Genomic DNA, 20,841 nt, shown 5'->3' with positions numbered 1-20,841 from the left:
TTGAGCTACAAAGACTCTCCTGGAAGCTGCACGGACCTCAGCAGTGAAGTATTGACCTAAACGAGCAGCAACTACAATGACCAGGCAGTCCCCCAGAACCAGCTATTCCTGTTTTATCGTCATTATTCCGAATTGCTTTCTTTTTCTTCTTCCTATTATTATTATTATTATTATTATTATTATTATTATTATTATTATTATTATCTTGGGTGGATGAATGGATGGAGTTTCGATGGGGGGGGAAATGAATTATTTTAACCATGCAGAAATACCATGACAGCTTACATAGGGTGTGACCTCGGTTGGCATCTCACCCCGCCCCTGCTGAAGATTTTGAGTTCATGCGATACACCTGTTACACCCGGTTGGCGTTTTGTGCTTCAACTTATTTTTAAAAATATATGAATGCATAAAAATAATAAAAAATAAAATTGACACAGATCTGTCACTATGGCTGCCACAGTGTCAGTGTCTACTGTCTGTCTACTGTTTACTATCATAGCCAAGTGGCTAACAAAGGTAAACAGTTTTCCCACGTTTTCCCAATCCCCACTAATGAGTGTTATCTTGTTTCAGGATACACAATACCTGCCATTATCCAAAGACACATCTGACCGGATGTGTCTCCTTTTCTCTTTTTTTCTAAACTGAGGACCTGATGGCTTTGACCTTTTCTTTTCCACCTTCCATCGGTAATTTTTGCGCTCTAATATAAACACCCAACCCCACAACATAAACTAATAGAGCTACACCTTGTATATGTTTTTTTTTTCTTGGATTTCACAAAAAACAGGAAAAAAAATTAATACATAATGGGCTTGGATTGACAATATTATGGAAGCAGCCCGCCCCCTCCCCGTGAGACTTCAGCACAGCAGCATCAGCAGCAGGCGCACCGAGGCCCCTCACGCTCACTTTTTGGGTATATGTGTGTGATAGATTTTGGAAAACAAATTATAAGTCTGTATCATTTCAGGGATTTGGAGTCATTCTGATGGATTAATTGTGTTAGAAATTTTAATCACGTTAATCCTGAAGACGGTATTAACGTTGACAGCCGTAGTTTGTTGGTTTATTTTCGGTGCCCATGCAATCCCCAAAATGCGCTGGCATGACGTCGGGGCAGCATGGGTACGAGCAACTTTTTTTGCCGATGCCATGATGCCACCCCCACCACAATGCTGCCCTGGGCAACCTCCCATGTCGCCCATATCAAAACCCGCCACTGGTAGCACCCCACCCGCACTGTGCATTGTCCAAAGACGAATCCCAATGATTTATGGGAGACAATACATATAATCATAAAGCATGATGGAGCTAACAGATTTGATTGGGGCAGGAATTCGCACGACTACTTGATTTTTGGGAATCAAAGTGTGTGCTATACACAGACTGATGAAATAATTAAGGCTACAGAACTACAGACTAATTTATAATACACACTAGTTCACTCTTAGAAGGGATGTGTTAAAATTGACACATCATGTGTTAAATTTTAACACATGTGCTGCATCAGATCAGGGACAACACATGATGTGTCAGTTTTAACACAATTAATGTGTCTGCTCCTTTAACACATCTTCTGTGTTAAAAAATGTAAACACAAAGATGTGTTATTTTGACACAAAGATGTGTTAAAATGTGTACATTTCAATTTTTTTTAAAAAAGGAGAAAAAGATGGGTATATATTATACACTTATTGAATTCCATTTTTTATTTGGCATATTATAAATCATTACAAACTGAATGAACAACAACTGTCAGAATCTTTTCAATTAAAATGTTTTAAATTCAATTTTAGCCAAAGCTATATCACAATTTTTACTTTACAAAATCAAACAAAATTCATATCTGACTAGCTTTCTATCTCTCTAGATCATTAAAATGTCAAAAAAAATTGAATTTTTTCAATATATATATATAATGTTCTGATATAATCCAGACAATACATGAATTAAAATTTTTAAAGGTAACAATTGTCATCTTCAACAAATTGTCAACATTTAACAAATGTGCAGTTGCATGCAAACAGAAAAACATACATTTTGGCGAATATAGCATCCAGGTTATACAATTTTGTACCTTGGGTTTAAATACAAAAATCAAAAATTTCAGCCAATCAGTTCATATTGTCTGACCTTTCCACTGCATAGGCATAAAAATGGTCAGTCCTGATAAGCAGTGTATTTGACAAAGATGCCAAATGAGGTTTCTCACCTCTGTGAACAGAGACTCTCTACATTTTGGACAGGTGAACATTTTACTTGCATCCTTTAATCTGTGCAATCAGCTCCAGTACTTTGGTTTTCCTTTGGGTGGACAGCGGCAGGTCATAGACAAAATCAAAGAAGGTGAAGACAGAGCCAAGTGGTGCTGGATAGGACAAGTTACATACCCAGTACAGTTTGAAAAGCTTATCCACAGCACACGTCAGGCCATCATTCAGAGAAATGGTTACTCTGTCATTTTTAGCAACAATGATGTACTGCCTGGTTGCCCTCTTTAGATCACCGATGCATATCAGCTGGGGTTGGTGTGTTGTGGATGATGCTTCAGGATCACTGCAAAGCGATGCAATACTTGTTCCAGGCTTGGAGATGGGGGAAGATAAAGATAGTATTCAGTGAGGTGTAGACAAATGCTTTCCTCAGGTAAATACCGTGAGAACTTTACTGAATACATACCAGTGCAAAAAAGGCTGCAACGACTGGCACCAACTGGTGGGAGTAGGTGTGTTAACACATGGCGGGGGGGTTCTTGTTTCCAGGGCAGCTACTGATTTGAGCTTCGGAATGATACTGGCTTCCCATTTTCGCAAAAAGAGATCCACCTTTCCTCCTGTAAAATTGCCAAACTCCAAGTCCAGCCTACGGAAATAAAAGAAGTGTTTAAGTTTAAAATGAAGCATTAAATACATTAAATCAAAAGTACATTCTGTCCATTTGGTAGCTGTATGGCTAAAATCAAACTTTACAGTATCACATTTCTGTTACCCATTCCACATCAAGCTTACCTACACAGTGAAACAACAATTTACTTGGAGTGGTATTTGAATACAAGTCCATTATTCCTTAATTTTAGCTATGATTTGGGTCCCATCAGACCCTGAGAAAAAATTAGGACTTTTTAGCTGATGTTCAACTTTCTAGCAGACAATTTCTTATGTTGTCTATCTGCGGTTTGTCCTGTAGAGCTTTTTTGTTGAAAATAGTGCTGCTGAAAGCAGAGTTTCATACAGATTTAGGTGATTTTTTTGTAGGGTTTTCACTTCCACGAGCAGCACTTTCTGCATTGTCATTTGATGTCCCTACTATTAGATAGTCATTTGGTGGTACGACTAAGATTTTGGACCATGTGAAAAGTGATGCTCATTGTAATCAGTGCGCAGGGAGTAATGATCAAACTCTGAAGTTATAAAACTTTCAAAATATTCACTAGGAGCTCATAAACATACCTCCAAATGTATCGACTCCTGTTACATACTTTGTATGCAAAACACAACTGAGTGGAGAAGGAGTACATAAACCATTACCAGAGAACCAAGCAACTTACCAGACTTGGCATGTCCAAAAACCGTGGGTACTCTCCGAATATTCCAGGCTCTGAGACTGGTGTATGTTTCCTCCATGCCTGACATGATAATTGGAAGGTTCTCAGCTGAGGGCCGCAATAACTTGGGTGACCCACTCATCTGTGCTGCTGGTATTCCCATCCTCTCGCCTGAGCTTCTTGTCTTCACCACAGTCATCTGTCACTTTTCGCTTCTTATAATGTCTCTGCCCCTGGTCGAGATTCCGTCTAAGGTTGCGCAGTTTAGTCTCTAGGAATCCACAATGAGAGACTGGATCATAATAATGCTCCTGAGGAAGAAAGGACAGAGGTATATGGGTAACAGCTGAGCAATTTTAACTGAGAAAAAAAGCTCTAATAAATAATTAGATAAAGGTTAAACGATACACAGTAAGTGGGAACAAGTGCAATTTTCAGTATGTAGTGGAATTTACATTATTAAAATGCTAAATTTACTTACAAATCCTTCCCCCTGTCCTGCCACTTAAGGGTGGAAAAGTGGTGAGGATGCTTTTTGCTACAGTTAGCTTCTCTGCACTAAGAGGGTAACTGGAAAACAAAGGTAAACTTTTTTACTTCTGTGCACTTCAACATTTTTAAAGGAAAACATTCATTGCAAAATTTTAACAAAGTACAGTAAAGTGTGATACTTACTAACCACACCTCTCCACCAAATCCCCAATGCAAGTCTTCACAAGGAGCCTCCTCGATGGCACCGACAGGTTTCATACTCCTTAAGAATCTGTGGGGCTTTCCTGAGTGACTTCAGGGGTTGACTTTGTTCTTCTGTGGTAATGGTAGACTGTGTAAAGGCAACACCAGACACTTTACCTCTCTGCAATAATCTTCAAAGTCATGACAGCAAATTTCCACAGAGCATAAAAGCACGAGTTTACTCAAAAAGCTGCAGCAGAAGAAGGCGGTTTCTTAACTACGTGATTATAACGCAATGACTAAAGGAAATTCTGAATAATAAATAAATTGATTTTATCTTCTAGTTGCTACTTGGTGAATAAATCTGATCCTGACTAATAGTGATGTCTGATGTCTGTGGCACTGCTGACAATAAGAATTTTTTTTTTTTTTTACAAATTTCTTTCTCATCTATAAAAGTGGTTACAAGGACTTTGACAGATTCTAAGTTGTCATATGTGTGCTGAAAAAATGAAACACATGGCTAAATAAGTAAGATAATTTGCATGGTCAAGTTGCTGTTGTTTGGTTTTTTAAATAACACTGACTATTACTTCCTCAGAAGTTCTGCATAAAAAAGAAACTATATCAGAGCATGTTTCCAGCAATAAGCCTTAAAAAAGAATGTGCACATACTTTAGTTAATCATACTAGATGCAAAAACTGCTTTAACTGCTTGAAAAAATAATTATCTCTGTCAATATGAGGTATATTTCATGTTAAAGTTACTCAGTCTTTATTCCTATTCTCTGCTAGTAAACGAATGGTCGCGGTGATAACTACATTTGCTATATTCAGAGCTAACGACAATATTGTCATTTTACTCAACACTGCTACGGTTAGGTGCTGACTCTGGCGTTGCTCATAGACAACATAATGCCTGTCGGAGCCGCTAGCCAACTACCACACTGGTTCTAAGAGCAATTTCTGAATACTCTAAATACATAAATAAAGTAAATAGATAAATACATGAATAAAGTAATACATAAAAATACTACCAAAACACATTAACTCTAATGGAGTATGGCACGAAATCCAAGAACTAATAATAAAATTAAGAGTAGGATATGTTAGCAAGACTGTTACATTAAGGTTAGCTAGGTATAGTTAAGCAGTAATTAACTTAAACTCTAAACTCCTATATTTTATATAAATTCACATTCTTCCAGAAACCCGGCATATTTTCAGTACATTAAGATAAACTGGTAAATGATACTTACTGTAAGGTCTGACAACATACTAGGCGACGTAACCTCCATCTTTGTCTCCTTTGTCTCATTGGCGCGAAAGATAGCGCCCCCTTCCCGCCGCCGCCGGTATGTCATGTTGCTGGGCAGAATTTGTTTCAATTTTAAGCATGTGTGTTCTTACTCATTTCATTTTCTACTTTTGCTTCAATTGTATTCACATGTTACGGTCAAAATTAAGCCTGTTCTTTGTGGATACTTATGCTTATAGTATAGCCATGGCCATTAATTGGTATGCCATACATATTGAGAAATAAAAAATTAATCCTCTTTCAGAATTTTAGTACACCATACCTTGGTCCACATTACATTATAAAATGTTTTATTTGTTGAAAGTAATGAGGAAAGGATTAAGGAAAACAAACAATAACTAAACATTTTATTTATTCAGTTAATATAGTTATAATACATTGTTAATCTACAATTTATTTCACTAAACACAGGGCTAGTATCAAATTACTGAGCTGCTAATTTTAGGTCCTGTTGTTAGATTCTGAAAATAACACACAAAATGTGTTAAACTGTGCAACACATCAAGTGTGTTAAGCGTTTTACACATTTTTTCAATGTTTACACATTTTCTTACACATGTTATGTTAAAATTTACACAAAATGTGTTAATAGTGTAACAACACATTTTTTGTGTCATTTTTTAACACATCCTTTCTAAGAGTGTTCACATATATTCACTTCAACGTTGAGTGAGCGAGTCTTTAGTGCTCATGTGTATTTTATGACCTCTACCTGTTTCCCCTCAGAAAATTTCAAACAATGCTGACTCTCAGCCATCCTCATTATGGTTATAATTGAATTTTCATCTGTGTTTCTATCTGTGTTGAAATCTGAAATTCCTCTTCATTCAAGATGTGCTCTGGCACCAATCATAGGCGACAGCTACTGACAACAAGAAATAAAACAGTTTAGAGGGGCTGCTATGGGCTGAACCGTTTTTCAAAGAAGGGGTTGGGGTGACACTGTGAAATATATTCAATTTTGAAATTCATATTCTGTGTTAATTCTGTGTAGCTAGAATCAAAGTGTTAATGCTAGCTTTTTTTAAATAACAATATTGTCATGTGCAAAACTATGACAGTGACTAGGGGCGACGAGATTATTTTAGGGTGCACCGCAGTATCTGCCTTGCCATGACAGCTCCTTTATCTAAGGAAAGCTGCCATTCAGAAGGAAAAGACGAGGACCACAGAGGAGGTTCGTTGATGAAGGCACATGATGGGACATCTAAAGAGGGCAGCCGAAAGAAGAAAAAGGCCAACTAGAGCAATCAGATGGTCTACCCGCGTTGATAACAGCTCCTCATTGATAGTGTGACTCTGATGTCGTATATAATTATTACTTTAGTTTGGCCTATTATGAAAGTAGAAGTATGTTTTTTACTTGCTGTTTTTAATCATCCCTAAATCACTCGTGCGCACAGGAAGTCAGAATTTCTAATTTAATGTGTTGGATGAGTGACGACACACCAGGGAACCCTTCACAAGTTAAAGAGTAAAGGGGCGTGTCCGAGGCGTCTGCTGTCGGAGCAAGTTAAACAGTTTTGTTTTATTGAGAATTAAAAATAATAATAATACAAGTATATACCGTGACTAAAGTAAAATAAATGTAAACATGTATTAATTTCATATAGTAACTGTGTTCTTCTATTATAAAATGGATGTTGGTAGTGTGGCGGATGACACGCTCCATGCAGCGATTGGTGCGCCTGAATCTGGAGTTTAGCGGTATCTGTCGGACAGCGCCAAAGACAAGTTCTGTAGAAACATGTCAAATGAGACGTGGACTTCAGGGGTGAAGTCTTCCTGGGAGAACATGGCCATGCACAAGATGATGTTGTGAGCAAGAATCTGTATAAATAAATAAATATGGAGAAAACGTATTAATTCATAAATAACGAGAAATACATAAAATTTCAGACTCAGAGTCAGAATACTTTAATAATCCCTAAGGGAATTGTGTGAGTTATAGTTGCTCCAAGACAATAACAGTAACATACTGAACTAATTAAATAAAACAATATATTACACAGTTTATAAAATATAAGAAATGGCTCTGATCGACATTTTACTCTAAACTGTAAAACTTTGTCATTTGTTATTTTACTGTAGAGCGTGTGCAAAAGGCTGTAACTATTGCAGTGTGTACTGTGCAACAACATTATAGCTTTATATTACTTTTAGTATTTTGCTCATTGAGAAATTGTATGGACTTATGAGCAATGCATGGATCATTCCCTCCTTAAGCTTACCGTGAAGTTGGCAGGGTCCACTCTGAGCTTGAAAGCATAGCTTGCTTAGATTGGTCAGATCTCCAACAAGGTCGTCAATATTCCCGACGCCATGATGTTGGCGCCGTGCATCTTCACCTGTGCAGAATCTGGCCCAGTGAGAACAGTAGGTCTTGGTTTGCGGATATGCAGTGAGCATCCTGTAAAACGTAAACGTGATAAGTTATGATAGAGCGAAGTTATTACATAGAATGTGGTGCATGATGTGTGCACATCGTCAAAACAGAAAATAATGAAAACCAACCGGCCCAGAGCCTCTGCTCCAATCTCAGGGGCTTTCGGAGTCGCTTTATCCCAGAAGGACCACGGTTTTGTCCTTTCCAGAGACTCGTGTCTGCCTTTAAAGGTTTACGCAGCAGAAAGAAAAGTTAACTAAATTCTGAAAGTTGTTTGTTACTATCTTTCTTTATATGGAACTAAATTGCACGACACCCAGTATCAAATCTAATCCACACCTTCCTGTTCGAGTTTAACAAGCCATTTCTAGAGATAAAAGTAACCACACTCTGTTCTCAAGTATTTTTAGTCGCCGTGTTATCTTACCTTATAAGTCTGTATTTATAAGGTAAGATAAGTGCAAAATAACACCTAACGTCAAATTAGTTAGTAAAATAGCGATGAATGCATTAAAGAACTGATGTCAGTATGAAGGGGCATGCAGTCTAAAGGAATAGTGGCAAAATTGCTAATGAACGGGAAAAAAATCTATATAAATTAAAAAGTTAGAGTTAAAAACACACTTCAACATATTAGATGCTCATATGTGCAGGTGCTGAGAGAAAAATAACAAATGAAGAAAATGTTTTGGGGTTTTTGAGCTTTTCTCCTTATGCAAAAATCACACCTTCAAAATCAGTTAAATTCTGCCTTACATTTTATCATATTCATTTACAATTAGGTTTATTGGTAAATGAATATTCGACACTGAATGGCGTCGAACAATTGATGTCGAGTTGATGGTGTTTTAAATGTTTCATGTTCTTGTCTTTTTTCTGTTCTTTTCCCAGTCTTCTGGCAAAAATTATATCTGACTTATTAACAGCCTTTGTCCTTGGTTCTGATCCAATCAGATGCTTCCGGACTAAGAGGGGTGGTAGCGGCCAATTAATAAAGTCCTCCAAAAGGGACCTATGTTTTGTGAACGAAGACTAATTTCAGCGAAGCTGGAGAAAATCTTATTTCTAACAATATGGTCGAGTGGACAGGTGCTGAGCTCAGCGCGATCACATACCTGTGGGGAAAGATTTATGTGGCTGAAATTGGCACCCAGGCCCTGAGCAGGTGAGTTACGTTAGATGATAATTTAACGACGCCTATTGGTATCTCCAAATTAATTATTCTTGTTTTTACACGCCTTGTTATTTACCGCATGATAACAGAATTTGTTTTTGGTTTGTTTTCGTTTTGTTTTTATTAATCTGCCACAGAAAACAACTTAATTCAACCGAAATAAAAGAAAAAGTAAAACTCTTTATTTCAGGCTTCTGATTGTGTATCCTTGGACTCAGAGATACTTCCAAGTCTTTGGCAACTTGTCCACCAATGCTGCCATTATGAGAAACCCCAAAGTGGCACTGTGATGGTTGGTCTGGAAAATGCTGAAGAACATGGACAACATTAAGCAGACCTACGCCAAAACTGAGCGTTATGCACTCTGAGTAGCTCCGTGTTGATCCTGACAACTTCAGGGTATGTGATCTGAGACTTTTTCAACCAGTGATAATGATGAAGCATGCCATTATTATTGTTTCCCTTTCATTTTAGGTGCTTTCTGAAATTGTCGCTTTTTGTGTGGCCTCCAAGTTTGGACCTCAAGTCTTCGCCCCTGATGTCCAGATGACCTGGCAGACATTCCTCGCTGTGGTCGTCTCTGCCTTGGGCAAACAGTACCACTGAACTTGTGGAATTATAGTTCATATTCATAACCAAATAATTTACAGCAGTGTTTCCGTTTAGCGCTTCGAAGCTGATGCATGTGACAAATAAATTTCCAGTTAAATGAAATTCTCTTTGTGTGATCATTTTTAATTGCATTTTGTTTTTCTACTCAAGCCTTCCAAGAGCAGATTTTTACAAGGGATTGTGCACTTATACTGAAAATGTTCATGATAGTAATAATAATAATAGTAATAATAATAATAGTAATATTAACAAGGGTGGTGTCATTTCTTTTTAACTCAGCCAGTAAGTTGTAGTTAGAATTATCCATGTTGTATTATCTGAAATTAAAACCTCCTAAGCTCATTCTTAAAAAGGCGTCTATATTTTACTTCTTATCTTTGCAAAGGGTGACGCTGCCGGTTTCTATTTAGTCCGTTTCAAAATGTGCACTTTGATATAAATGGGTGAGGTCGCGTGACATTATTGATAACAGTGCATCAAAAATACTGTTGGTTATAGTTGTGGACCATGATAAAGGATTTGAAATATTGTGTACATTACATTACGTTGCACTGTCCACTTTCTGCTTCAACATAACAAATTTCCCTCGTGTGGGGCTAATAAAGGTTATCTTATCCTATTAAATTCTTTTAATCCAAGAATCCAAAAAGGGTTTCTTCCACGTGTTTAATATCACGCCATGCTTAATGAATGAAATCCTTGTATACACATTACTATTTACTACCCATTTAAGCAAAGCTTTGGGGTAATTCCTCCACTATAAAGTAAAACGAATATTCAGCGCAAAATGTTAGAAGGTTAAATTTGCATTTAACACAACTGTATGTTCATTTCTGATTGAATTTTCTCTTTTCCTATGCTCCCACACCCCCTTCTGTCACTACAATATTATTAATTTAATTTCTTAACACACCCCTGCAATTATATCAAAAGTGAATAGTGTAGGGATGCAGACAAAGAAGAAAGGACAAGCTTCCAGAGTTTATTATATTTATTAACGGAGCCCTGCCATTTTAAGAGGTTTTATTGACATTACTGTAGATGACAGGCTTCAGGGGCTCCGGAGTTGCCGGATTTTAGCGATATTTCTCGGACAGAGCGAGAGCCAAATTCTGGAGGAACTTGTCAACGGAGAGGTGGACTTCGGGAGTGAAGTCTGCGGGGAAGAACATGCCCATGCACAAGATGAGGTTGTGAGCAAGGATCTGTGAGGCAAAAAACACATGCATATGTTAGGTCGAAAAGTCTATATTGCCTCTTGACTAATGGTAATCTCTGTCTACAACGTGATCATTGTTGCGTGGATGTTACTGGGTGAGCTTACCCTGAAGTTGGCAGGATCCACTCTGAGCTTGAAAGCGTGGAGCTCGCTGAGGGCAGACAGACTTCCAGTAAGGTCGTCAATCTTTGACACGGCGTCTCCAATGGCCCCCATGATGGTGGCACCATGCTTTTTCACCTGCGCAGAGCTTGGACTCAGATCGGACCAGTGAGCAAAGTAGGTCTTGGTCTGGGGATAAGCAGTCAGCATCCTGTAAAACATAAATTCAAATGATGGAAATATGAATAAGTACTTACTAATTAATAAAAGTATGAATGAATAAAGAATGAAAAGAAAAGGGCTCAATACAACCTCCCCAGTGCCTCTCCTCCAATCTCAGCTGTCTTCGGGGCCACTTTGGCCCAGAAGTTCTTCACCACGGCCTTGTCCTTTGCAGAGAGACTCATGTCTGCGTTTTCTTCAGTTGTCTTCTGAACTGAAAGAAAATGTGTTGACTATTTGTCACTATCATTTTTATATAACACCAAAATGGACCACACCCAGCATCACATTTAAACCACACCTCTGCGATAAAGAAAAAAATCCAGCACTTTCCGAGGTATTTCTTGAGATAAAAGTTAACGCCCCTCCTTGTTTTTAAGATATGACTTATTTTGTTGGGGAAGAAACTAATATATTCATCCCTTAAAGAAATTATTAAATAGCAAGAGGTTGTTGAAAAAGCAATGTGATATTTTATAAAATAATGTCCGAAGTGTAAAATATGAAACAAGTGGCAAATAATCTCTCGCTGCCAAACGCTCGTTTGGTCTCAAGAGAGAATTAGAGAATTAGATGACAACATAAGCACTCACAGAATGACACCACATAATCAAAAATTAAGATATTTTTTACCAAAATCTTGGTAAGTAATCATATCCGAGGCATGATGTGAGATATAAAAGGATGACTGGTTGTTGCGCTTCATGTGGGACTGCACAGCACCTTTATCCTTTGTATCCTATTTATTAGAGGTTGGAGATTTGTTCTCAAATAAAATAGGCTACATTTCTTTACTAGAGATGTGTGTTGCATATATATATATATATCAGAAACGGGTATTTACCCTACTTTCAGGCCAGCTTGTTGGGATCTGATCACTTACGAAAGATCAGAAATCACTTTCGAGGTTTAAATGTTTTTTACTGTACGTATAGGTTAAAAACAGTCTATAAAGACCTGTAGTCTATAATTCTTATACTTATTTCTATATTTGTTACATAAAAAAATATGTGTTTGCGTTTTTTTCCTTATAATCTGGTAAAGATTATCTTACTCATGGGCAACAACCCAAAAGCCTGACGGCTATAGTCCAATCAGATGCTTCCAGGACGAAGAGGTGTGGCACTATGTAATTAATAAAAAGCTCCCGAAGATCGGCGTTTGCGAAAAGGTTTCTGATCACAAGCTACGTGAAAACCTTTACGCTGTCAAAATGGTCGAGTGGACAGATGCTGAGCGCAAGGCCATCATAGGCCTGTGGGGGAAAATCGATGTGGGGGAAATCGGTCCCCAGGCCCTCAGCAGGTAACCTGCAGCTCATTGCAATTTAGAAACACATTTATGTATTGAGTGACTTTCTCTTCCTATAATCTTAAAACCGAACTGAAACCAATGCATCTACACGTATGTTTGTCTTTTTAGATTAAAATGCATATTTTTTTTTAAAAAATTATATGCATTAAAATTGTTATTTTTTCTGTCTCTTGTCTTATTCCAGGCTTCTGATTGTGTACCCCTGGGGTCAGAGATACTTCAAAGCCTTTGGAGACCTGTCCACCAATGCTGCCATTATGGGAAACCCCAAAGTGGCACAGCACGGGAAGACCGTGATGGGTGGTCTGGAAAATGCTGTGAAGAACTTGGACAACATCAAGCAGACCTACGCCAAACTGAGCGCTATGCACTCTGAGAAGCTCCACGTGGATCCCGATAACTTCAGGGTATGTCCCCACCAGCACCAAGAAACATTTATCACTATTAGATCAGGAGTAATTCTTTAATTATTTTGTCCAACTCTCTCACTTTAGGTGCTCGCTGAATGCATCAGCCTGTGTGTGGCCGCTAAGTTTGGTCCCAGCGTCTTCACCGCTGAGGTCCAGGAAGCCTGGCAGAAGTTTTTGTCCGTGGTCGTTTCTGCCCTGGCTAGACAGTACCACTAAATCTCTGGAGTGCCAGTTCATCAAAGATGTGCAACAGTCATAAAAGTGATTTTAAAATCGTATCTCTTTAACTCTGTTGCCATATGCACTAATAAAAAAAATAAATTGAATTAAAACAAACTCAAACTCATTCTCTGTGCGATCATTTCAGGTGTTCTTATACCCGACAATACAACACTATGAACCGTTTAGTGTCATTTTAATTTAGACTGTCTTCAAAAACAACATTAATGACTTCTTAATTAAGAAATATGCCCCGACTCATTCATTATTTAAGTTTCTTTGTCCTTAGTTTGTGTTTAAGTTTTGTGAACGAAGACTAATTTCAGCGAAGCTTGAGAAAATCTTATCTATCAATATGGTCGAGTGGACAGGCGCTGAGCTCAGCGCGATCGCGTCCCTGTGGGCAGTGGCGGTCCTAGCCTGTTTGGCGCCTCGGGCGAGCACTCCCTCTGCCGCCGCCCCCCCCCCCCTCACACACACACACATAAAACATATTAAGGATTGTACATTAACATAAAACTGTTGTCGAAATTCACCAGAGAAACACACACACACACACATGAAGAGAGGGAGAGTATGCATTGTATGCAAACGGCTACCAAACAGCCATCATAATTCATCATATAATGAGAACAGGACAAATCAACAATTCACAATGACTAATTAATATTATATTATTGGATATATTGTTTGGAGTTTAGTCTGTTACTGTTACTATTTTTACAATTTCTTCTTGGAGCAACTGTAACCCACATAATTTTCTTAGGGATTAATAAAGTATTCTGATCCTGATTGTTTTAAGATGACCCGCCATATCTTTTGCTCGTTCCTCCTTCTCTTCTTTTCTATTTTTTCTAAACTGAGCACCTGATGGCTTTGAACTTTTCTTGTCCATCTTCCATTGGTTTTAATTTTGCACTCCAGTATGAGCACAAATCCCCCAACTCGAGGATCACCACAACATAACCTAATAGACCTACACCTTAGTTCACAGATTCACTTTGTCTAAGGTGTATTTCTGGGATTTCACACAACCCAGGATTCAAATCATGAATACATAATGGGATTGGATTTACATCATTATGAACCCGTTTCCACGGGTTGTGTGTGAGACATTAAATATTCAAAATATAAAATATAAATTTTAAATTGTTATTGATCCCATTACCCCGAGTCTTTAAGTGTATATTTATTTTCTTACTCTTCTTATATTTATTGTTTGTTTTCTTGCACTGCTGTAACTGGAGCCTCGTCGTCTCTCTATATACTTGACTGTATGTAGCGGAGATGACAATAAAGTTTACTTTGACTTCAGCAGCGAGCAGGCGCACCGAAGGCTCTCGCGCTCACTTTTCATGTATAGAATTTCGAAAAAACATCGGTGCAAATTATAAGTCTGTATCATAATGTCTGGTGTTTTCGTGTTTTGTTTTTATTTTGTTTTATTTTGCGAGTTATTAGATGCTGCTCCAGCCAGCCAGAGACTCCCCCGCCGCCCCGCCCTCTCCTCCCTGCGCCGCAAGCAGCAGGCGCACCTCGCAAACGGAGGGCGCCCGTACTCCCAGCAAATGGGCGATAGAAAACCGATCGGTGCCTATGCCATTACCAATATGCGCTGGCTGATGTCGGGGCAGCATGAGTACGAGCATTTTTTTTATTTTTTTTTGCCGATGCCCGTGATGCCGCCCCCCACCACGATGCCGCCCGTATCAAAAACCGCTACTGCTTGTGGGGAAAGATGTATGGGGCTGGAATTGGCGCCTAGGCCCTGAGCAGGTGAGTTATGTTGGATGACGATTTAGCGACGCTTTATTGGTATCATCAAATTAATTATTCTTGTTTTTACATGCCTTGTTATTTACCGTATGATAACAGGATATTTCTTTTGTTTGTTTTCGTTTTGTTTTTATTAATCTGGCACAGAAAACAACTTAATGCAATCGAAATAAAAGAAAAAGTAAAATTGAGACTCTTTATTTCAGGCTTCTCATTGTGTATCAGTGGACTCAGAGACACTTCCAACTCTTTGGCAACCTGTCCACCAATGCTGCCATTATGTGAAACCACAAACTAGCCAAGCACGGAAGGACTGTGATGGTTGGTCTGGAAAATGCTGTGAAGAACAACATTAAGCAGACCTACGCCAAAACTGAGCGTTATGCACTCTGAGTAGCTCCGTGTTGATCCTGACAACTTCAGGGTATGTGATCTGAGACTTTTTCAACCAGTGATAATGATGAAGCATGCCATTATTATTGTTTCCCTTTCATTTTAGGTGCTTTCTGAAATTGTCGCTTTTTGTGTGGCCTCCAAGTTTGGACCTCAAGTCTTCGCCCCTGATGTCCAGATGACCTGGCAGACATTCCTCGCTGTGGTCGTCTCTGCCCTGGGCAAACAGTACCACTGAACTTGTGGAATTATAGTTCATATTCATAACCAAATAATTTACAGCAGCGCTTCCGTTTAGCGCTTCGAAGCTGATGCATGTGACAAATAAATTTCCAGTTAAATAAAATTCTCTTTGTGTGATCATTTTCAATTGCATTTTGTTTTTCTACTCAAGCCTTCCAAGAGCAGATTTTTACAAGGGATTGTGCACTTATACTGAAAATGTTTATGAGAGTAATAATAATAATAGTAATAATAATAATGATAGTAATATTAACTCAGCCAGTAAGTTGTAGTTAGAATTATCCATGTTGTATTATCTGAAATTAAAACCTCCTAAGCTCATTCTTAAAAAGGCGTCTGTATTTTACTTCTTATCTTTGCAAAGGGTGACGCTGCCGGTTTCTATTTTGTCCGTTTCAAAATGAACACAACTGTATGTTCATTTCTGATTGAATTTTCTCTTTTCCTATGCTCCCACACCCCCTTCTGTCACTACAATATTATTAATTTAATTTCTTAACACACCCCTGCAATTATGTCAAAAGTGAATAGTGTAGGGATGCAGACAAAGAAGAAAGGACCAGCTTCCAGAGTTTATTATATTTATTAACGGAGCCCTGCCATTTTAAGAGGTTTTATTGACATTACTGTAGATGACAGGCTTCAGGGGCTCCGGAGTTGCCGGATTTTAGCGATATTTCTCGGACAGAGCGAGAGCCAAGTTCTGGAGGAACTTGTCAACGGAGAGGTGGACTTCGGGAGTGAAGTCTGCGGGGAAGAACATGCCCATGCACAAGATGAGGTTGTGAGCAAGGATCTGTGAGGCAAAAAACACATGCATATGTTAGGTCGAAAAGTCTATATTGCCTCTTGACTAATGGTAATCTCTGTCTACAACGTGATCATTGTTGCGTGGATGTTACTGGGTGAGCTTACCCTGAAGTTGGCAGGGTCCACTCTGAGCTTGAAAGCGTGGAGCTCGCTGAGGGCAGACAGACTTCCAGTAAGGTCGTCAATCTTTGACACGGCGTCTCCAATGGCCCCCATGATGGTGGCACCATGCTTTTTCACCTGCGCAGAGCTTGGACTCAGATCGGACCAGTGAGCAAAGTAGGTCTTGGTCTGGGGATAAGCAGTCAGCATCCTGTAAAACATAAATTCAAATGATGGAAATATGATTAAGTACTTACTAATTAATAAAAGTATGAATGAATAAAGAATGAAAAGAAAAGGGCTCAATACAACCTCCCCAGTGCCTCTCCTCCAATCTCAGCTGTCTTCGGGGCCACTTTGGCCCAGAAGTTCTTCACCACGGCCTTGTCCTTTGCAGAGAGACTCATGTCTGCGTTTTCTTCAGTTGTCTTCTGAACTGAAAGAAAATGTGTTGACTATTTGTCACTATCATTTTTATATAAAACCAAAATGGACCACACCCAGCATCACATTTAAACCACACCTCTGCGATAAAGAAAAAAAAATCCAGCACTTTCCGAGGTATTTCTTGAGATAAAAGTTAACGCCCCTCCTTGTTTTTAAGATATGACTTATTTTGTTGGGGAAGAAACTAATATATTCATCCCTTAAAGAAATTATTAAATAGCAAGAGGTTGTTGAAAAAGCAATGTGATATTTTATAAAATAATGTCCGAAGTGTAAAATATGAAACAAGTGGCAAATAATCTCTCGCTGCCAAACGCTCGTTTGGTCTCAAGAGAGAATTAGAGAATTAGATGACAACATAAGCACTCACAGAATGACACCACATAATCAAAAATTAAGATATTTTTTACCAAAATCTTGGTAAGTAATCATATCCGAGGCATGATGTGAGATATAAAAGGATGACTGGTTGTTGCGCTTCATGTGGGACTGCACAGCACCTTTATCCTTTGTATCCTATTTATTAGAGGTTGGAGAATTGTTCTCAAATAAAATAGGCTACATTTCTTTACTAGAGATGTGTGTTGTATATATATATATATATATATATATATATATATATATATATATATATATATATATATATATATATATATATATATATATATATATATATATATATATATCAGAAACGGGTATTTACCCTACTTTCAGGCCAGCTTGTTGGGATCTGATCACTTACGAAAGATCAGAAATCACTTTCGAGGTTTAAATGTTTTTTACTGTACGTATAGGTTAAAAACAGTCTATAAAGACCTGTAGTCTATAATTCTTATACTTATTTCTATATTTGTTACATAAAAAATATGTGTTTGCGTTTTTTTCCTTATAATCTGGTAAAGATTATCTTACTCATGGGCAACAACCCAAAAGCCTGACGGCTATAGTCCAATCAGATGCTTCCAGGACGAAGAGGTGTGGCACTATGTAATTAATAAAAAGCTCCCGAAGATCGGCGTTTGCGAAAAGGTTTCTGATCACAAGCTACGTGAAAACCTTTACGCTGTCAAAATGGTCGAGTGGACAGATGCTGAGCGCAAGGCCATCATAGGCCTGTGGGGGAAAATCGATGTGGGGGAAATCGGTCCCCAGGCCCTCAGCAGGTAACCTGCAGCTCATTGCAATTTAGAAACACATTTATGTATTGAGTGACTTTCTCTTCCTATAATCTTAAAACCGAACTGAAACCAATGCATCTACACGTATGTTTGTCTTTTTAGATTAAAATGCTTTTTTTTTTAATTATATGCATTAAAATTGTCATTTTTTCTGTCTCTTGTCTTATTCCAGGCTTCTGATTGTGTACCCCTGGGGTCAGAGATACTTCCAAGCCTTTGGAGACCTGTCCACCAATGCTGCCATTATGGGAAACCCCAAAGTGGCACAGCACGGGAAGACCGTGATGGGTGGTCTGGAAAATGCTGTGAAGAACTTGGACAACATCAAGCAGACCTACGCCAAACTGAGCGCTATGCACTCTGAGAAGCTCCACGTGGATCCCGATAACTTCAGGGTATGTCCCCACCAGCACCCAGAAACATTTATCACTATTAGATCAGGAGTAATTCTTTAATTATTTTGTCCAACTCTCTCACTTTAGGTGCTCGCTGAATGCATCAGCCTGTGTGTGGCCGCTAAGTTTGGTCCCAGCGTCTTCACCGCTGAGGTCCAGGAAGCCTGGCAGAAGTTTTTGTCCGTGGTCGTTTCTGCCCTGGGTAGACAGTACCACTAAATCTCTGGAGTGCCAGTTCATCAAAGATGTGCAACAGTCATAAAAGTGATTTTAAAATCGTATCTCTTTAACTCTGTTGCCATATGCACTAATAAAAAAATAAATTGAATTAAAACAAACTCAAACTCATTCTCTGTGCGATCATTTCAGGTGTTCTTATACCCGACAATACAACACTATGAACCGTTTAGTGTCATTTTAATTTAGACTGTCTTCAAAAACAACATTAATGACTTCTTAATTAAGAAATATGCCCCGACTCATTCATTATTTAAGTTTCTTTGTCCTTAGTTTGTGTTTAAGTTTTGTGAACGAAGACTAATTTCAGCGAAGCTTGAGAAAATCTTATCTATCAATATGGTCGAGTGGACAGGCGCTGAGCTCAGCGCGATCGCGTCCCTGTGGGCAGTGGCGGTCCTAGCCTGTTTGGCGCCTCGGGCGAGCACTCCCTCTGCCGCCGCCCCCCCCACCCCCCCACTCACACACACACACACACACATAAAACATATTAAGGATTGTACATTAACATAAAACTGTTGTCGAAATTCACCAGAGAAACACACACACACATGAAGAGAGGGAGAGTATGCATTGTATGCAAACGGCTACCAAACAGCCATCATAATTCGTCATCAAAGATGGGCAGTAACGCGTTACAAGTAACGCGTTACTGTAATCTGATTACTTTTTTCAAGTAACGAGTAAAGTAAGGGATTACTATTGCAAAAACGGTAATTAGATTACCATTACTTTCCCGTAGGAATGCTGCGTTACTGCGTTACTAAAACCGTGATTTTTTTTGCGAGAATGTCTCACGACAGCGAGTGCGCCGTTAGTGACAACAGCTGTGTGCAGATCAACAATGGATCACATATCGATTGTGGGAGAGAGTATGAGCGTGCAGCATTTAAAGCGTGGGAGTACTGACCTTACTTTGAGTTTGATTCCATAAAAAGTGACAAAAACATTAGCGTCCATTGTGCGTGGGAAGAAAACTTCTTTTTACAGCGAAAAAAACCCCTAAACTTCCAAGAAAGCACCGAGTGCGCCATGACGTAATGGGAAACTCACAGAGAAAGTCGCGGATTCTTTAACTGACCGCGGCACACCTGCACCAGGGTAAACCTCCGCCTACCCCAGTCCTGCTTTACAGGTGAAAATAGAGCAACAGCACCGCTGAGTCTTTGACTTTATTTATTTTCTGCTGTGTTTTACTTGCATCTATTTGAAAGAGTGAGTGTAAACACAAAAAATATTTTATTTTATGTGCTGGAATGTGCAGAAAATAGGTTTAAATGTTAAACTAATTTATTCAAGTCAGAGAATGTTGCATATAATTAAATTTTTGCTTGATGCATAAAGTTAAAAGATTAAAACTGTTAAAACAAGTTAAAAAAAGGGACTTTTCCATTTGATTACATTTTGTATGATGGATTATGTAGAAAAAGTAGAATTGGGCTGAAAGATCTATCGCTTTATCACCTCTTCAGGTTGTAAATCGTGTTTTTAAAAAGTAACTAAGTAACTAAGTAATTAATTACTTTTGAAAATAAGTAATCAGTAAAGTAACGGGATTACTTTTTTGGGGAAGTAATCAGTAATTAGTTACTGATTACTTTTTTCAAGTAACTTGACCAACACTGTTCGTCATATAATGAGAACAGGACAAATCAACAATTCACAATGACTAATTAATATTATATTATTGGATATATTGTTTGGAGTTTAGTCTGTTACTGTTACTATTTTTACAATTTCTTCTTGGAGCAACTGTAACCCACATAATTTTCTTAGGGATTAATAAAGTATTCTGATCCTGATTGTTTTAAGATGACCCGCCATATCTTTTGCTCGTTCCTCCTTCTCTTCTTTTCTATTTTTTCTAAACTGAGCACCTGATGGCTTTGAACTTTTCTTGTCCATCTTCCATTGGTTTTAATTTTGCACTCCAGTATGAGCACAAATCCCCCAACTCGAGGATCACCACAACATAACCTAATAGACCTACACCTTAGTTCACAGATTCACTTTGTCTAAGGTGTATTTCTGGGATTTCACACAACCCAGGATTCAAATC

General features: G+C 38.4%; 4 protein-coding genes, 2 long non-coding RNA genes and 2 pseudogenes across 8 annotated transcripts; 4 read left to right on the top strand and 4 right to left on the bottom strand.

Annotated features, from left to right (window-relative positions):
• Positions 1-1,700: 1,700 nt before the first annotated feature.
• LOC113020508 (uncharacterized) lies at positions 1,701-5,454 on the bottom strand. The gene is made up of 5 exons (XR_003272203.2): positions 4,226-5,454; positions 4,032-4,120; positions 3,554-3,861; positions 2,686-2,868; positions 1,701-2,591 (listed from the first exon to the last, which is right to left on the bottom strand). It is a non-coding gene; the product is annotated as an uncharacterized LOC113020508 (long non-coding RNA).
• Positions 5,455-5,876: 422 nt separating this feature from the next.
• LOC113021525 (hemoglobin subunit alpha-A-like) lies at positions 5,877-8,561 on the bottom strand (annotated as a pseudogene). The gene is made up of 4 exons (XR_013908750.1): positions 8,554-8,561; positions 8,058-8,151; positions 7,775-7,953; positions 5,877-7,373 (listed from the first exon to the last, which is right to left on the bottom strand). The product of XR_013908750.1 is annotated as a hemoglobin subunit alpha-A-like (transcript).
• LOC113020507 (hemoglobin subunit beta-A-like) lies at positions 8,445-9,817 on the top strand (annotated as a pseudogene). The gene is made up of 3 exons (XR_013908488.1): positions 8,445-9,094; positions 9,294-9,502; positions 9,578-9,817. The product of XR_013908488.1 is annotated as a hemoglobin subunit beta-A-like (transcript).
• An 871-nt stretch (positions 9,818-10,688) lies between these two features.
• On the bottom strand, positions 10,689-11,507 carry LOC113020506 (hemoglobin subunit alpha-A-like). Its single transcript, XM_026164540.2, has 3 exons — positions 11,349-11,507; positions 11,040-11,247; positions 10,689-10,920 (listed from the first exon to the last, which is right to left on the bottom strand). The coding sequence occupies exons 1-3, from the start codon at positions 11,441-11,443 to the stop codon at positions 10,792-10,794; spliced, it is 432 nt and encodes a 143-aa protein (XP_026020325.1). The 5' UTR covers positions 11,444-11,507; the 3' UTR covers positions 10,689-10,791.
• Positions 11,508-12,403: 896 nt separating this feature from the next.
• On the top strand, positions 12,404-13,324 carry LOC113020502 (hemoglobin subunit beta-A). Its single transcript, XM_026164537.2, has 3 exons — positions 12,404-12,563; positions 12,757-12,979; positions 13,067-13,324. The coding sequence occupies exons 1-3, from the start codon at positions 12,472-12,474 to the stop codon at positions 13,196-13,198; spliced, it is 447 nt and encodes a 148-aa protein (XP_026020322.2). The 5' UTR covers positions 12,404-12,471; the 3' UTR covers positions 13,199-13,324.
• Positions 13,325-14,569: 1,245 nt separating this feature from the next.
• On the top strand, positions 14,570-15,733 carry LOC113021524 (uncharacterized). Its single transcript, XR_013908489.1, has 3 exons — positions 14,570-14,977; positions 15,184-15,401; positions 15,477-15,733. It is a non-coding gene; the product is annotated as an uncharacterized LOC113021524 (long non-coding RNA).
• Positions 15,734-16,177: 444 nt separating this feature from the next.
• Positions 16,178-16,996, bottom strand: LOC113020505 (hemoglobin subunit alpha-A-like). The gene is made up of 3 exons (XM_026164539.2): positions 16,838-16,996; positions 16,529-16,736; positions 16,178-16,409 (listed from the first exon to the last, which is right to left on the bottom strand). The coding sequence occupies exons 1-3, from the start codon at positions 16,930-16,932 to the stop codon at positions 16,281-16,283; spliced, it is 432 nt and encodes a 143-aa protein (XP_026020324.1). The 5' UTR covers positions 16,933-16,996; the 3' UTR covers positions 16,178-16,280.
• Positions 16,997-17,975: 979 nt separating this feature from the next.
• LOC113020503 (hemoglobin subunit beta-A) lies at positions 17,976-18,889 on the top strand. The gene is made up of 3 exons (XM_026164538.1): positions 17,976-18,135; positions 18,323-18,545; positions 18,633-18,889. Exons 1-3 carry the CDS (start codon positions 18,044-18,046, stop codon positions 18,762-18,764), a joined length of 447 nt encoding a protein of 148 aa, XP_026020323.1. The 5' UTR covers positions 17,976-18,043; the 3' UTR covers positions 18,765-18,889.
• Positions 18,890-20,841: the final 1,952 nt, after the last annotated feature.

This window comes from Astatotilapia calliptera, chromosome 4 (assembly GCF_964374335.1).
Source record: "Astatotilapia calliptera chromosome 4, fAstCal68.1, whole genome shotgun sequence".
Taxonomy (NCBI): domain Eukaryota; kingdom Metazoa; phylum Chordata; class Actinopteri; order Cichliformes; family Cichlidae; genus Astatotilapia; species Astatotilapia calliptera.
The sequence above is the reverse complement of the archived record's forward strand: the minus strand, read 5'-3'. Positions and strand labels throughout refer to the sequence as shown.